The 15,913-nt window shown below is 41.4% G+C and overlaps 1 protein-coding gene across 1 annotated transcript in view; it reads right to left on the reverse strand.

Moving 5' to 3' along the window:
* Nucleotides 1–15,913, reverse strand: part of LOC311093137 (fibrocystin-L-like) — a gene marked incomplete at its 5' end in the record, with an annotated part of 73,736 nt that overhangs the window by 18,872 nt on the left and 38,951 nt on the right. Inside the window, 10 exons of the mRNA XM_084130288.1 lie at nucleotides 3,448–3,618; nucleotides 3,891–4,044; nucleotides 5,057–5,305; nucleotides 6,047–7,022; nucleotides 9,612–9,817; nucleotides 9,969–10,139; nucleotides 11,176–11,364; nucleotides 12,542–12,646; nucleotides 12,823–12,965; nucleotides 13,120–13,312. Coding sequence (XP_083986414.1) covers nucleotides 3,448–3,618; nucleotides 3,891–4,044; nucleotides 5,057–5,305; nucleotides 6,047–7,022; nucleotides 9,612–9,817; nucleotides 9,969–10,139; nucleotides 11,176–11,364; nucleotides 12,542–12,646; nucleotides 12,823–12,965; nucleotides 13,120–13,312 — 2,557 coding nt within the window. The remainder of the gene's footprint in view (nucleotides 1–3,447; nucleotides 3,619–3,890; nucleotides 4,045–5,056; nucleotides 5,306–6,046; nucleotides 7,023–9,611; nucleotides 9,818–9,968; nucleotides 10,140–11,175; nucleotides 11,365–12,541; nucleotides 12,647–12,822; nucleotides 12,966–13,119; nucleotides 13,313–15,913) is intronic.

Consider the following 15,913-nt stretch of genomic DNA (forward strand, 5'->3'; position numbering starts at 1 on the left):
ATCTCTGTGCATTCAAAATGCCATCAATAAAATGCACCCATGTTCGTTGTCCATAACATACGCCTGCCCATACCATGACCCCACCGCCAGCATGGGCCACTCTATCCACAACTTTGACATCAGCAAACCGCTCACCCACACGACGCCATACACGCTGTCTGCCATCTGCCCTGTACAGTGAAAACCGGGATTCATCCGTGAAAAGAGCACCTCTCCAAAGTGCCAGACGTCATCGAATGTGAGCATTTTCCCACTCAAGTCATTTACGAGGACGAACTGCAGTCAGGTCGAGACCCTGATGAGGACGACGAGCATGCAGATGAGCTTCCCTGAGACGGTGTCTGACAGTTTGTGCAGAAATTCTTTGGTTATGCAAACTGATTGTTGCAGCAGCTGTCGAGGTGGCTGGTCTCAGACGATCTTGGAGGTGAAGATGTCACGGCTGGTGCAATGCAAAAAGGTGTGAGGACTCAAGTGCTGGAGAATGATGTTTATTATAAAAGAAAACAAACACAAAACAAAACCCACGACGGGGAAAACACAACTAATAAATACAAAACAAAAACAGAACATGAACGTACTGAGAATCACGGGGAACGGGAAACATTAGACAACGTACCGACACAGTCTGCAAACAAGAGGGGACTTATAAAGGGAAACTAATCAGAAGGGAACAGGTGGATGAACTCAAACAATAATCAGATAACAAGGCGGAGGGATCAGACAATGACCTGAGCACATGGCCCAAAATAACAAAACACCCATGTGCAGCACAAGACAGGACAGGCATGTGACATTACCCCCTCCCTACGGAGCGGCTACCAGACGCTCCATAAGACCAGGGCGGGACGGGAGGGACAGACCAGGGCGGGACAGGGGAAACAAAACATTTGGGACGCCAGAGCGGCTCACAGAGTTCGGGAGGCCAGGGCGGAAATGTCAGTCCATCTGGCGGCCAGGGCGGAGACTTTCCCTCGGGCGGCCAGGGCGGAGACTTTCCCTCGGGCGGCCAGGGCGGAGACTTTCCCTCGGGCGGCCAGGGCGAAGACGACCCTTCAGGAGGCCAGGGAGAAGACGACCCTTCAGGAGGCCAGGGAGAAGACGACCCTTCAGGAGGCCATGGCACAGAAACAGGCTCAGGCGGCCATGGCTCAGGAACAGGAACAGGTACCGGCTCAGAAACAGGAACAGACACCGGCTCAAGAACAGGCAGCGGCTCAGGCACAGGAACAGGCACTGGCTCAGGAACAGGCACCGGCTCAGGAACAGGAACAGACACCGGCTCAAGAACAGGCAGCGGCTCAGGCACAGGAACAGGCACTGGCTCAGGAACAGGCACCGGCTCAGGAACAGGAACAGACACCGTCTCAGGAACAGGAACAGACACCGGCTCAAGAACAGGCAGTGGCTCAGGAACAGGAACAGGCACCGGCTCAGGAACAGGCAGCGGCTCAGGAACAGGCAGCGGCTCAGGAACAGGCAGCGGCTCAGGAACAGGCACCGGCTCAGGAACAGGCACCGGCTCAGGAACAGGCACCGGCTCTGGATTGGCAGACGTGACGTGAACAGTCTCTGGATCGGCAGACGTGACGTGAACAGTCTCTGGATCGGCAGACGTGCCAGGTTGCTGCGGTGGCGCCGGCAGGGCGAGCAGCTTGGGGGGGCCGGCAGGGCGAGCAGCTCAGGCGGGGCCGGCAGAGCAGGGCGCCTGGGCGGCGCGGGCAGAGCAGGACGCCTGGGCGGCACGGGCAGAGCAGGACGCCTGGGCGGCACGTCAGGGATGGCAGTCACCTCCGGGATGGTCTCTGGGTTAGGAGCCACCGGACAAGTCATTGTGGAGGGGTTTCTCTTCCTCCTCCGTCTCCGGACCACCGGACTCGGGACCACCGGAACTGGGACCACCGGACTCGGGACCACCAGAACAGGGACCACCAGAACAGTCACGGAGGGAGTCTTCCTTCTCCTCCTCCGTTTCGGGACCACCAGAACTGGGACCACCGGAACTGGGACCACCGGAACTGAGACCACCGGACTTGGGACTCCCTGGCAATTCTCTCCCGATGGCGAATGAGACCCTCCACCATCGCCTCAAAACGGACCCAATCGAATGCTCTTCGGATCAGCCAGTCCATCGGCTCGTCAAGCGCATTATTAAATAAATCCTTACGAGCTTCCTCGCTAAGGTTCAACCCCTCAGCTGCGCTATTGAACCTCCGGCTGAACTCTCTCACCTCCGTCCCCTGCGGACGGAGGGAGACTAGCTCCTTAAATTGGAGGATCCGCTCCCATTGCGCACAGGAGACTGGTTGCGCACCTCTTCTCCGCTGAGTCCTCATGTGGTCGGTACGTTATGTCACGGCTGGTGCAATGCAAAAAGGTGTGAGGACTCAAGTGCTGGAGAATGATGTTTATTATAAAAGAAAACAAACACAAAACAAAACCCACGAGGGGGAAAACATAACTAATGAATACAAAACAAAAACAGAACATGAACGTACTGAGAATCACAGGGAACGGGAAACGACACAGACTGCAAACAAGAGGGGACTTATAAAGGGAAACTAATCAGAAGGGAACAGGTGGATGAACTCAAACAATAATCAGATAACAAGGGGGAGGGATCAGACAATGACCCGAGCACATGGCCCAAAATAACAAAACACCCATGTGCAGCACAAGACAGGACAGGCATGTGACAGAAGACGCTGGATGTGGAGGTCCTGGGCTGGTGTGGTTACACGTGGTCTGCGGTTGTGAGCGGATGCCTTTGGAGACGGCTTATGGTAGAGAAATGAGCATTCAATTCAAGGGCAACAGCTCTGGTGGACATTCCTGCAGTCACCATGCCAATTGCACGCTCCCTCAAAACTTGCAACATCTGTGGCATTGTGCTATGTGATAAAACTGCACATTTTAGAGTGGCCTTTCATTGTGGCCAGCCTAAGGCACACCTGTGCAATAATCATGCTGTCTAATCAGCATCTTGATATGCAACACCTGTGAGGTGGATGGATTATCTCCGTAAAGGAGAAGTGCTCACTAACACAGATTTAGACAGATTTGTGAATAATATTTGAGAGAAATAGGCCTTTTTTGTACATAGAAAAAGTCTTAGATCTTTGTGTTCAGCTCATGAAAAATGGGGGCAAAAACAAAAGTGTTGCGTTTATAATTTTGTTCAATGACAAAAGCAAATAAAAAATATTAAAAAATTTAACTAAATTAAAAATAAAACTGAAAATATAAAAATAAAAGCCAATTCAAAATATTAATAAAAATATAATAGTATACAGTCTAAAATAATACTAAAATAAAACTGCTATTGGCTGTACAACACAAAAAAAATTATATTTAGAAACAATAATGCCACAGTGAACAATGAACACTCTGTATCCAAGCATGATTGGAGGACAATCAGCCACAATGTAATTCTGGTGTGTTCTGCACCTGAAACCTGTGCCGGTAATTGTGAGTCTGGTGCCTCCAGCAGTTCCCCCTCTGCGTGGTGAAACGCTGGTGATAACAGGGGTCAGAGAGGATTTGTAAGTATAGCTGTTCGTGAGGTTGACGGTGACACCTCCATTCATCACTATGACTGTGCAGGCCCGCTCTGCTTCACTTCCTGCAAGAGACAAAAGCATTCATTAAGATACAAGCAGGCAGACTGATATCAGTTCTATTAATCTGTGACTTGTTTCTGAGCCGTCACATTTGACATCATCTTTCATTGACTGACTTCTGGTCAGTTAAAGCATTTCTGGTTTTGCTTTTGCGGAAAGTCTTTGGACTGGGAGTTCAGACATAGATATAATTGCTTTGATATAATTGATGGATTAAGCTTTGCTAACTGAACATTTCTAGACACATTCACAATGCTTTTAAACTGATACATGCCATTGTTGGGTGGGACCTCGCAGTTCAGCTGGGTAGATGTGGAGTTCTGCAGGTGCACGTTACACTCTCTGTTACAGATAAGGACTCTTGTGATGTTTGGGTCAAATCCAGAGCCTTGAATGGCAACAACAGCTCCTCCTGCGTAACTTCCTACAGCAAGGCAGAGCAAAGGCATGTAGTGTCTTATTACTTTGTAGTCTTTGTGTACTTGTGTAGTTACTTTGTGTACTTTGTGTGAATATGACAGCAACTATGTAAAGGTATCCAGCTTCAGGACCCAGAGTTTTTATTGGACATAAAAAGCGTCCCTAAAATTACCACAAACTTCATGGGCCCGACAGTTTGCAAAATTATTAACGTTAACAACTATTTTTGTTTCTAATCATCTTTTGAATTTTGATTGATTGGATTGATGCTCCTGGCAGCAAATAATTCACTGCACAAATTCCAATTCATAATCATCTGAAAGTTCATGTTTTGTTTTTCCATGATGAGGACATCACACAACCTGTCCAAGTTGGTGGATAAATGTTACAGATAAATGTGGCCAAGAAGTGTTTAGTTTGATTAACATGAACAACAAGTATATTAAGTGTTTTTCCTTGTTCTTTTGTTTTGGAGTACCATACATTCAAAATACAATTTAAAAGTTTGGAATCAGTAAGATTATTATTTATTTTTTTTATTTGTTTGTTTTGTTTTTTGCAAATAAATTAATACTTTTATTGAGCAAGGATAGATTATATTGATCAAATGCGACAGCAAAGACATTTATAATGTTACTGTCATGATTATTTAGTCATTTTTTTGTTTAGTTTAATTTTCATGGACTTTTACTATGCTTGTCATTCTTTCCTGTTGTCTTTGTTCACGTTTCCCACCACTTGTTTCTTACCATGGATATTCTTAAAATGAAAAGCTAAATTATTACTATTTTGTACAAGCCACCTTTAAAAAAAGTTACAAGTTATTAGTTTTAACTTGGTACTATAATATCTATATTCTATATAGAATGACAAAAGTCGCTTATTTCCATGTAACTAGGCACATTTACTTCTAAGTCTGCTGACATTTTAGACAAGGTTTGAAAATTTGGCAGCCAGTTTTGCTATATTCTGTCCATATTGACAAATCTTTTACACTAGAGAAAGTTTTTGATTACCCTCATTCGGTGTGACCCCTGTCAGCAGCAGCTCATAGGTGAAGACAGACTGGGTCAAGGCATAACCTTTGACCTGATGGTGAAAAATGACTGGGAAAGTTCCTCCTGCGTGTTCTCCAACAGTGCACAGCAACTGCATATCTGTGATGGTTGTCACGCTACAAGCCACACCGCCGATCTCGAAGGAGACGAGTGCTACATCTGTGCCAAAGCCAGAACCAGAGACGGTGATCTCTGTTCCATCCGAACCTGCCAGGAAGGTATTATGTCTGTAGTATTACTACGAAGTGTTGTGATATTCAATAGTTCAATAGAGTGTTGCAGAGATAACGTATATTTTTGAGGCCAGAACTTGGAAATTAGTTCATTTTTTAGCACTTCTGGTCCCATCATCCTGAAGACGATGTTTTTTTTATTATTGGTTTTTCGTTTAAATGCTTAAAATAAGGTCTGTGGTTAACACAATCTCAAGATATTTTTATGTTTTATTATATGACATAAAATACATAACTCTTGTCATTTTTTAAAAAGCTTTTACTTGTCTTGATGAATGCTGTTGCTAACAAGTAACTAAATGGGACTACAGATGTTGTCTGAGACATTATCACGCCGAACAGGTAAACTCATCGAAAATGTTTTTATTTATTTAAATAAAGACCCAAAGGAAAATTCTGAAGCTTAATGGTGGTGACATTAAAGTCACGCGGCCATTTATAGCCTATGTTTAGCTTTTTACCTCTGGCAAGTTGTTAATTTGTGAAATTATCATAATGAACAAAACGAGTAAGAATCCAAACTTTTGTTGGACATAGAGCTTATGCAATTTATGCAATAATCCAAAAGCCAATGGAAAAATCCTATTTGTTTTTTGTCGAGTGAACAAGGGTGATGATAACTTTTGGACTGGCCTACAAAAATATGTAATCTCTGCAGCACTCCATAGTAAATGCCACTAATTATATTCTTTTTTAATGTAATGCACGTTCGTACCTGTTATAGGACTGATGGAGGTGATGTTTGGAGTTTGTCCCCTAGAGTAGTTGAAACTTTGAGGTGGATACACAACATCAAACACCTCAATGTTCACCTGCACCTCTCCCTCTGCATGAGGAGGTGTCATGCACCTCACTGTGTCTGGAGTCACATCTAAAATCCTGCAGGGGGAGTTAGCAAGCTTCACAGTTGTATTTCCTGCCACAAAGCCATTTCCTGTGATCAAGAGTGGAGTTCCTCCAGCAATGCTGCCTGATGTTGGGTTGACGCTGGCTTGTGCTATGCTGGTCAGGGTGGCTTCTCCAGTGGCAAGACCTTTTCTCATGACCACCACCTGTAGGACGTGCGTGCCAGCGGGAAGGGCACCAACTAAAACAGTGATGTTGTTATCAGTGACTTCTGTGACTTCCAGCAGGATGTTGGCCACAGATACCATTAGATCAGCAGAGTTGTTCCCAAATCCACTGCCAGTGACCTCAACGGTGGTGGCGTTTCCACTAACCGAGTTAGGGAACACCGCGGAGACGTACGGTGTGATGGAGTCGGAATATTCAAACTTGCAATCAAAACTGCATGAGGAAGAGATGGAGTTGCCGAAAACTGCAACGTTTCCCCTGCGAGCCGCAGACGGTGAGGTATCGCACACCACTTGGGAGTAGTTCATGAAAACCACGTTGCATGGAATGTTTGCTACCGTAACTGGACCGTTCGAGAACCCAGAACCAGAGATGAAGAGACGAGTATAGCCTGTGGTGCTGCCCACCAAGGGAAAGACAGAATCGACCACGGGTAGAACTACAAATCTGCGGTCATACTCTTTCGGCATGTACAGGATGGCGGTGCCAAGGTTGTTGATTCTGACACTTACGGTTAAAGGGATTCCCACTGGTGCTCCGCTGTCAGGACTGAGTTGGCAGTTAATCTCAGTGGAGGTGCTGTTGATAACGCTGCATGGACGATCTCCAACTTTGACCTTTGGTTGCCAAAAAAATAAGGACATTCCTTTTCACTATGTTGCACTAAGTGAGTGAATTTACAGTGAATATTGCTATAATATTTCATTCAATGATAAACTGTATATAATGGATTTTTGTTGCTTTTTTCCCTTTTATTTTTTTGGCAAACAGAAACAGATCATTGGGTAACTCAAGATGAGCCCATCTCTAATGAACTTATGTTCATTAATTTTCCAAAGTTCCTCTTTTGTTTTAAAATAATGTTTTTCATTTGTTTTTCCAGAACCAATATCTAAACATCATTAAAACAAAATGAATTAAGTTGAGAATAAATACTACATAATATTAAGATTTGTTTTCAAAGACTGTACTTTGAATATGTGTTCCCTTTCACAAGGGAACCTGCACTGCGTCCTGAGAACAAGCCAGGAAGAGCAGGAGATGGCTGCTGAGGGTGAGGAAGATGAGTCATCTGAGCCCTCTCGGCCTTCCTGCCCTGCATATGCTGAGCTGCTGGGGATAATGGAACGTGCTTCGGCCAGACTCCAGCAAACATGGGAGAGTGTGAGGGAACGAACTGCTCGCGGCTGACTCAACGAGTGTTTTTTTTTCGACCATAACCCCCCAGCTCCCATGAGCCTTCCATTCCTTCCTGATATCCATTCTGAGATCGAGAAGGCATGGAAGAATCCGTACTCGGCCCACATCCATTGATATCAGTATGTGAATTATGCGAATGTCGAGGGTATGCGTGTGCATGGGTACGTGTCGATGCCCCCCATTGACGAGACGTTTGCAAACTATCTCGCGGTTGGGGTAGCATCGACTCTGAAGGCTCCGGCCCTGCCTTCAAAGCCCCATAAGGCCACCTCCTCAATGCGCCAGTTTCACCCTCTGAACTTTTTTTAGCACCTCCGTTGAGACAGTGGTTGAAAGTTCAGAGAGGCACGCTTGACCGCATTCAAATTTAGGAGTTTCCTACCCGTCTCGGTTTGAGGACCGCAGAAAGGGCCAGAGGGTTAGCATCATCTCTCATGCCCCTCCTCCTGCGGGGAATAGGTCACGAAGGTGGCGTGATGCTAGAAAGAAGAAGCAGCATCTGAGGGAAGTTATCCAGCACAGACACTCTCAGCATTAGTAAAGGTGAAGGACTTTCACGCGCTGTAGATACTGGGAAACCCCTTTGGGGATGAGCATTGTAACCCCCCTCTGTTGCAAGGGTCGGTATGCTGAGTTGTGCTCCCAAGGATGCTTATTGTGTCTCCTTATAGTGAGAATCTGTTTAAAAGAAACATACAGGTTGTTGGCTAGCTAGCTCTGGTGACTCTGGGGGTCGACGTATGTCCCCAAACAGTGACTGGCCAGGGCCATATTCCCTTAAAGGAACCTTTCCACAAACAGAGAGTGAAGATTTTGGTTCCAGGCCTGAGCAAGTCCTTCTGTTTACTCTGCAAAGGTACTTTGGAGTTTACAACATGGACAGTGGCCGTAGGGAGTACTGTCACTGACAGCCTAGTGTGTGACCAAAAGGGGGAGTGGTTTTGGCACTTCAGTTGAAACATCCATTACTGGTACTTTGTCACAGCATTTTTTGGCATGCACTCCCCTCAGCATGGTAATGTCGGTTTTTTGTTCACCAGTGCGAGTTACCTTTCGAAAGGGAACATCTCGGGTCACGACTGTAACCCTGGCTCCCTGAGGAAAGAGACACTGCGTCTCGTTGCCATGTTTGTGGGGTCCCTGTACAGCACCTTCAGACGAAGAAGTGGATGACATGTTCTCTAGGCCCCTTATATACTTCCTGGTCACGCTAGTAGTGACATCATAGGCTGTCGCCGGCCAATACGATTGCCGTGATTAAACGTGCTTCAGACATCAGTCACGCTGAGGTGTTCCCCAATAGTGTCTCAGGACGCATTGTCTCGTTCCCTGTTCTCCGGGAACCAGGGTTACACTGTAATAAGCTGAGACTTTTTATTTAAGTCCTTTGTCTAGCAGATTTTTCCACTTGTTTTTCCACTTGTGTTTCACTTGTAGTAAAAAAAACAACAGTCTTATTAAAGATGCTTTCTCTGAAAACAAGCCTTAAAATCGTACGCACTGATGCTTCTCAAGTAAATTTCATGTAGCTATTTGAAAATAACCATTGAATTAATTTATGATAATATGGGGTGATCACACTCAAAAACTTTTTTAAAGTTTTTAAAGTATTATTTTGGTTAGAAAGATACATAAAATGAAGAATATAGAAAAATATTTACATTTAATTTAAAGCATATCTGAATCAATATTATTTGCTAGAGAAATAAAAAAAAAGTGTCAAGATTTTGATTAGTTGGAGAATAAATAAAAAATGGGTAAAATTAGTGATTTTTTTTATTTGAGGATAAGAGTAAATTTTGCTTAGTTTTTTCCCAACTGTTATAAATGGATGAATTGTATACATTTAAATGTCTAGGCCTAAGTAACTGATGTATCTTTAATAAATTTTGATAAAATGTTTCTTTTTTTTGCATTATATTTCATTGACATCTGTCTGGTGTTTGGGAAATTCCAAAAAAAACCTTTCAGCACATTTAATGCCATAGCTGACCACTGAAACTCACCTCGTTTGCACAGGTAATGTTGCTAAAGCCAGATCCATTGATGTTGATGATGTCATGTGTGGTACCATGGTCAGGCGTAATGTGGTACACAATCGGGCTGGCACAGGAAGTAAAACTGAAGTAGTGACCGTCTGAGGTATCATTCAATTCCAGCTGATCTTGAAAACAGTCCAACGTGGCCATACACTCAGATGAGTTCATTTGTCCTGAAACTGGGGAGGACACAAATGACAATTAGGATGATTTTACGTTCCAATTCCTTACCCTTACCCAAAAACAATAGCTTATGCTGAAATTTTTAATTTTTATAATATAATTTTGAGTTAAATTACTTATGAATATAGGTTGTCACTGTACCTAAATTCATAGAGGCCTGTATTCCTGTCACAAACACCTGAAGCCCAACAGTGCTTTTCTCCAGAGGCATAACAGTCACCACTCCCTGCAGCGTCTTCTGGTTGCCAGAGTCAATGTAACCGCTGCTGTAGTAGTAAACTCCAGGAGACGTGAAACGATAGGCGAAAAACCCTAATAATAAAACAGACACAACAAGATCAGATTTTGTTCCTCCTCAATCAAACTAGCGTCATACTTCCAGCCTTCATTGTCCTTTACAGGAATAACAACTTACATTTAAAAGGCATTTGTTGTGTTTGTCTAGCAATATAGCAACATACAGTGCTTTCTGCTCAATGACTGGCTGCTGTGCAATTATGTTGTAATTATAGTTAATTAGAGAGCAGACACCTTGGGTTTACTCTTCATGAAATCTGAGACTCTCACAAACCAAATGCTTGTCTAGATCAGGGGTATTTAATCACATTTCCCCGGGGACCAGTCTCTAATGTCACAAAGATCAGGGCAATCAAAAGCCACTTACACAGTTTCAGAGTCAATATATTGTACTATATGTGACTAAAAATAAATAAATACAACTTTCAAGCTGGCAGCCATTAAAAGTAAAAATAAGAAACAGCTTAAAAAGTAAAAAAAAAAAATATGTATCCAAAATAGTATCTCCCAGACTGTTAATCTTTCCTGTGTAGAATTGCAAATTATTAATTCAATTCAAATGTATTAGTATAGATACTTTCACCATACAAATTATTCCAAATACAGAAAATAGGATAGTGCCTTCAGGCAACTAATTTGTGTTTATGAAAACAACTTTAGACTGATAAATAAATAAACAAAAATAACAATCCTTAGGCAAATTTAAAAAAAAAATGCTTCACTTGTCTATGAAGATATCTTGCACAATAATTCACTTTTTTTTAATAGTGTTTATATTTAAAATAGTATATTTATGAATTAACTTGCATATTTATGAACACCATCTAATTATTTACATAATATTCATGGTTTGTGTTTTTTGATTCCTCTAGTTACATAGAGTTTCTTTATAAGAATTAGACTAGAAAATGTACAATTTTAAGGACTGGTTTTCAAAATAGTGTGCAGGCAAATGTTGTTCTCACAAACAGTGTGTGTAGTTGTTTGTCTGCTTAATGATATTAGAATGAGCAGGTTTAACACACAGGTTGTAAGATAGTAGTTTTTGTACCTTTGGCAGTTCCTGTGTCTCCACTGCTGAAAGCAATGCCATCATAGTCTGTGCTGCTGGGACTGGACACACTGAAGACCCTGTAGCTCAGACCGGGCACAAAAGCTGGTGCGTCCCAACGCCAAACCACTGTGTCCCCCACTGAGGCTATTATCGCAGAGGGACTCCAGGCGTAACCCTGACCGTACACTGAACACATATGATGTTATTAACTGTGTGCAAGTGGGCAAACAAGCACATGTAGACACACAAGCATATTGTATGACAATATACAATATAGAGGGATATTTTCCAGACTAGATAAATCATTTTATAGTTTACACCTAAAAAAAGTAATTTATATCTAAATAAATACTTTATAATTAGAACACATATTTAGGAACACATATTTAATAGTTTGTTCAGGACCATTTACATTTACTTTTTCATTACCATTACTTTAATATTTTGTTAATTTCTTTGTTCAAGTTTTTCATGACCTTTTAATATTTTATAATATTTTATTTCCATATTACATTACTTTTTAATTTCCAGCATTTCTCCATTACGTTTTAAAACTTTATTAATTTCCATAATTTTTGTTGCTTGTTTTTGTTTTTTTCACTTTAAAATAAGATCTCATTTGTTAACATTATTTAACTGTACATTAACATGAAAAATAACCAGTACTACAGCATTTATTAATGCTAATTTCAATATTTGCTGTACTAGTACATTTTTTAAATCAAAAGTTGTATCTGTTAACATTAGTTAACAATACACTGTGAACTAACATGAATTAAGAACAATATTAATAAATGCTATAAAAAAGATCCTTTATTGTTATTATTTATTTTTATTTTTACTTAAATACGTTAACTAATGTTAACAAATGTGAACTTATTTTAAAGTGTTACTATTTTTTCTTTACTTTTTTCTTTCTTACAATATAATGACTTATTCGAGGTCTGGTATTAAAAAAAATCCCTGATATTGCAGAAGTTTCATGACTTCAGGAACCATGAATTTAAATATCAGAATCTGTGTACAGTTCTGCACTGATTGTGAGGGAAAACAAAATGTAATTTTTTTTGATGAACAGAGCAGAAACGTCATATTAAGCGAACACTCACTAGCATACAGTGCTATTGAACAATCTGTATGCTATTCTTTAAAAATGTCAAGATTTTTATGGACCATAACAAGCTAAAGAAAATTCTTCCGCTCAATCAGTGCTATGGAATATCAGGGTTTTTTTTTTTGCTGGCAGCTCTAGTGTATTTGATAAGTCTGTGTCAGTGTGCTGAGAGACATTGTTTCACTGTCTCTGATATATTCAGGTAATGTGTGCGTAACAGAAAAAGAGATAAAAGTAAAGAGATATTACCGGGGTGGAAACCTTGGTTCGTCACGGTGAGTGTTTTATCTCTAGACTGGGTCACACACTCAAGCTGATGATCTGAGACGGCTGTCACTCGGCATTGTGTGTCCCCTGTATGAAACACACAACTGTGACTACAGTACTAAATGACCTGGAAACAATTGGTTTCAGTAATACACTGTTAAAGATCAAAGAGTAAATCAAAGTATTTTCACTGTAGTTTTAAACATGGGGAATATTTTAAAGAATGTTGATATATACTTTTGTCCATTGTAGTCTTGTCTTACCTAGAGTGACATTATTGTCTGCTGTGACTGGGCTGAACCCGGAGCCGGTGATAGTGATGGTGGTTCCGCCATACAAAGACCCCAGATATGGAGAAAAACTCGTGACCTCTAGAACATACTTTATGGTGGTATTAACGCCAGCACTGCAAACACAAAAAACATTTAATCACTTTTAAAAAATTCACGTATGATTAAATTTCATTGTAAATGCAATTTCATAATTCATTCTACATTTGAAGCATACTATTTACATAGTTTGAAATCTGGTGTTATGGAGTATAGTAATTAATATGAGACCTGGTTAAGGTGTAACCCTGGTTTCCGAATCTCACACGGATATTGTACAGAGCTGGGGGAAGTGTGGGTAACAGGCAGGTGATGTTTTCATTGGTCCACTGCAGCAATTCACACTCAGCTTCACCAATCAGAACAGAGCTGCCATTAGCCTGCGCCTCAAAATTTGTGCCCAAGATGGTGAGAATCCTGTGCCCTTTATCAAAAAAGATCAGTGAAAACAGGGTAAAATTAATCGCTGTTCTTGTAAGATTGTGAGGGATGGTGACAATGAGGAAGTTTAATACAAAATTGATTGTTTATTGTTGTGAGTCTTTAGAGCAGATTGCAGTGTTGTTGACAGGTCCTTTTAAGAAACATCACGCTACTGATTGTCCTTCACTACAGCCAAACCGGCTTTTCTGATTGCGTGACATTAGCTAAAGCCAGTGGAATTATCTAGCGTGTACACAAGTGCTGGAAAGGACTGTTAGCTGAACTTTGTCTGGAGGCCTATTGGGGGTTTACTGCTGTAACCAAGATGAAAACGCAGATCAGAACAATGGGGTGGGAAAGAAACACTTGACACTTGAATGTGATTCTATCTGTTTGTTTGTTTGTATCCCATGACTTTCACCTTCATTGTCATGTCTCTCTAATAACAGAAGCTAACCAGTGTTTAATTTGAATATGAAAGCAGTGGATTTCATTAATTATAGGTTGGACACTTTTTAGGGGCTAATTATGTTGAAAGTTTCTAGAGTTTCTGTCACGTACATCTCGAAATTGAAGCCTACTGTTTCTATCAGCAGTTCAAAGGGTAGCCGTGACTACAGGCTTTTTGGAATAAAGGCAGCTGATAGATCAAAATCCCAACACAATATTTCCTTCTTACATAAATGGTCCGAAATGGACACTCGCAAACTGAGTAAAAATTTATTTTGGCGGTAACGTTAATGTATTTGAAAAAAGGAACATAAGACACATTGCATTGTAAAACTTGGTCCTCGTTGATCAAAGAGACGTGCCCGATTCAAATCAAAGATATACAAATGATTGCTAAAGATGTTGTGACGCATGTCTTCTTTCAACTTCCTCCTCAGTGGAAAATTTACCATCAGGAGTTTATCTAGGGCACTTTCTTTTCTATAACTGAACATTAGGGGTGTGACGAGATGCTTACTCCACGAGACGAGACGAGACACGAGATTGGGTTCACGAGAACGAGACAAGACGAGATTTTTACACAATTTTTAAGAAATCCTCAATGATGAAATATATGAATGGAAAATAATCTTTTATTCAACTGAAAATCACAAAATGCAAAACAATTTATGTGCATTTTGAAATCAACTTGTAATGAATGTTATTTTATTTTACTTCTATTTTAATGAATTCTATGCAGTAAAGGACATGCAAACACTGCAAAATGTTTTGCTATAAACTCTACTTCTCCCTGTACGATTTCACATGAGAAATCTAACTCCTTTCCACAAATCGAACATAAAAAAATAAAACAGTATAAATAAAATAAATATAAATAACTGAAATAACACTTTAAATGCAAACAGTAAGTGTGTATCCATAATCAAAGTACTGCTCTCTCAAAACTACAAGTTCAAACAGAAACAATTTTTTTCTTCAAGCATGAAAAAGAGATAAATTAACTAAGATAAGCCTAAGATATGGTCATGTTCTTTTTCAAGAATATAAGCATGTCGACGATTTCTGGCAGCAGTTGAGACCTTTGGGCAGTAACTAGGGCTGCACGATATGAGGAAAAGCTGCGATGTGCGATAACATTGATTAATATTGCGATGTAGATATGACTTTAAGCTATACTGTTCCCATGTATTAGTGCTTTAATAGGTTCTTTGCGTGATAGGTCAAATGTTTATTACCTGCCTGGTTCAGATTACACTATTTTAGCGCGATTTTGGCACGATCCGTTTCGTGGAGACTCGTAAAGGACAACGGGCGTCGGGACGCAAGATTCGATCGTTTCATTTCGTATAGTGTGTCATAGTGGGCGACAACGCGTCTGTGATGCTTCACGACATCACGACAGAAAGACTAGCATGTTTAATTTTAACGGTCCTCCACGACGGGTTGAGTGTGAGCGCGGTTACAGTGAGTGTGCGTGTGTGCGCGCGCGAGTGAGCGTGTGTGTGTGTGTGTGTGCGCGCGAGTGAGTGAGTGAGTGAGCGAGGGACAGTGAGTGTGTGTGTGTGCAGAGTGTGTGTGTGATTGGCCCGGCACACAAATGATTTAAAAGTGGCAGGGGCATCTTCAATACAAATTTCACCCTCACGCTCCATCACGCTGACATCACAACAACTCACGAGACAAAGTTTTTTTTTTTTTTTTTTTTTTACTCACGAGACTAACGGCTTGTTTGAGATGAGCAAAATCTGCGCAGAATCGATCACCGGTGATCAGCGCGAGATGCATGCCGGTTAGAAATGTGTCCGAGTGCGGTCCGCCTTGCTCTGATGTCATGCTGACGTATGTCAAAAATCTCTCGCGAGCGCAAGGCGCACCTGTCGGATTCTGCAGTCGAGCGCAGTTGCTCTCCACTGACTGCGCTGATCAAAAGCATGATGGGAAACGACTTGCTGACGACACAGCTTAATGTTCATTGGTTTAAACAACCGTGATGTATTGTTCTCTTTTGATTTTAAAACTCTGATATCATGTTTTTTGTGTATACGTTACGTGTGAATATTCCCAAACTATCTAACAGTGCGATCACTATGGTTTATGCAATGTAATTTTTATTCAAAAAAAAAAAAAAAAACACATGTCTGTATTAAAGAAA

Source organism: Abramis brama (genome assembly GCF_963993115.1).
Source record: "Abramis brama genome assembly, chromosome: 12".
In the NCBI taxonomy this organism is placed as follows: domain Eukaryota; kingdom Metazoa; phylum Chordata; class Actinopteri; order Cypriniformes; family Leuciscidae; genus Abramis; species Abramis brama.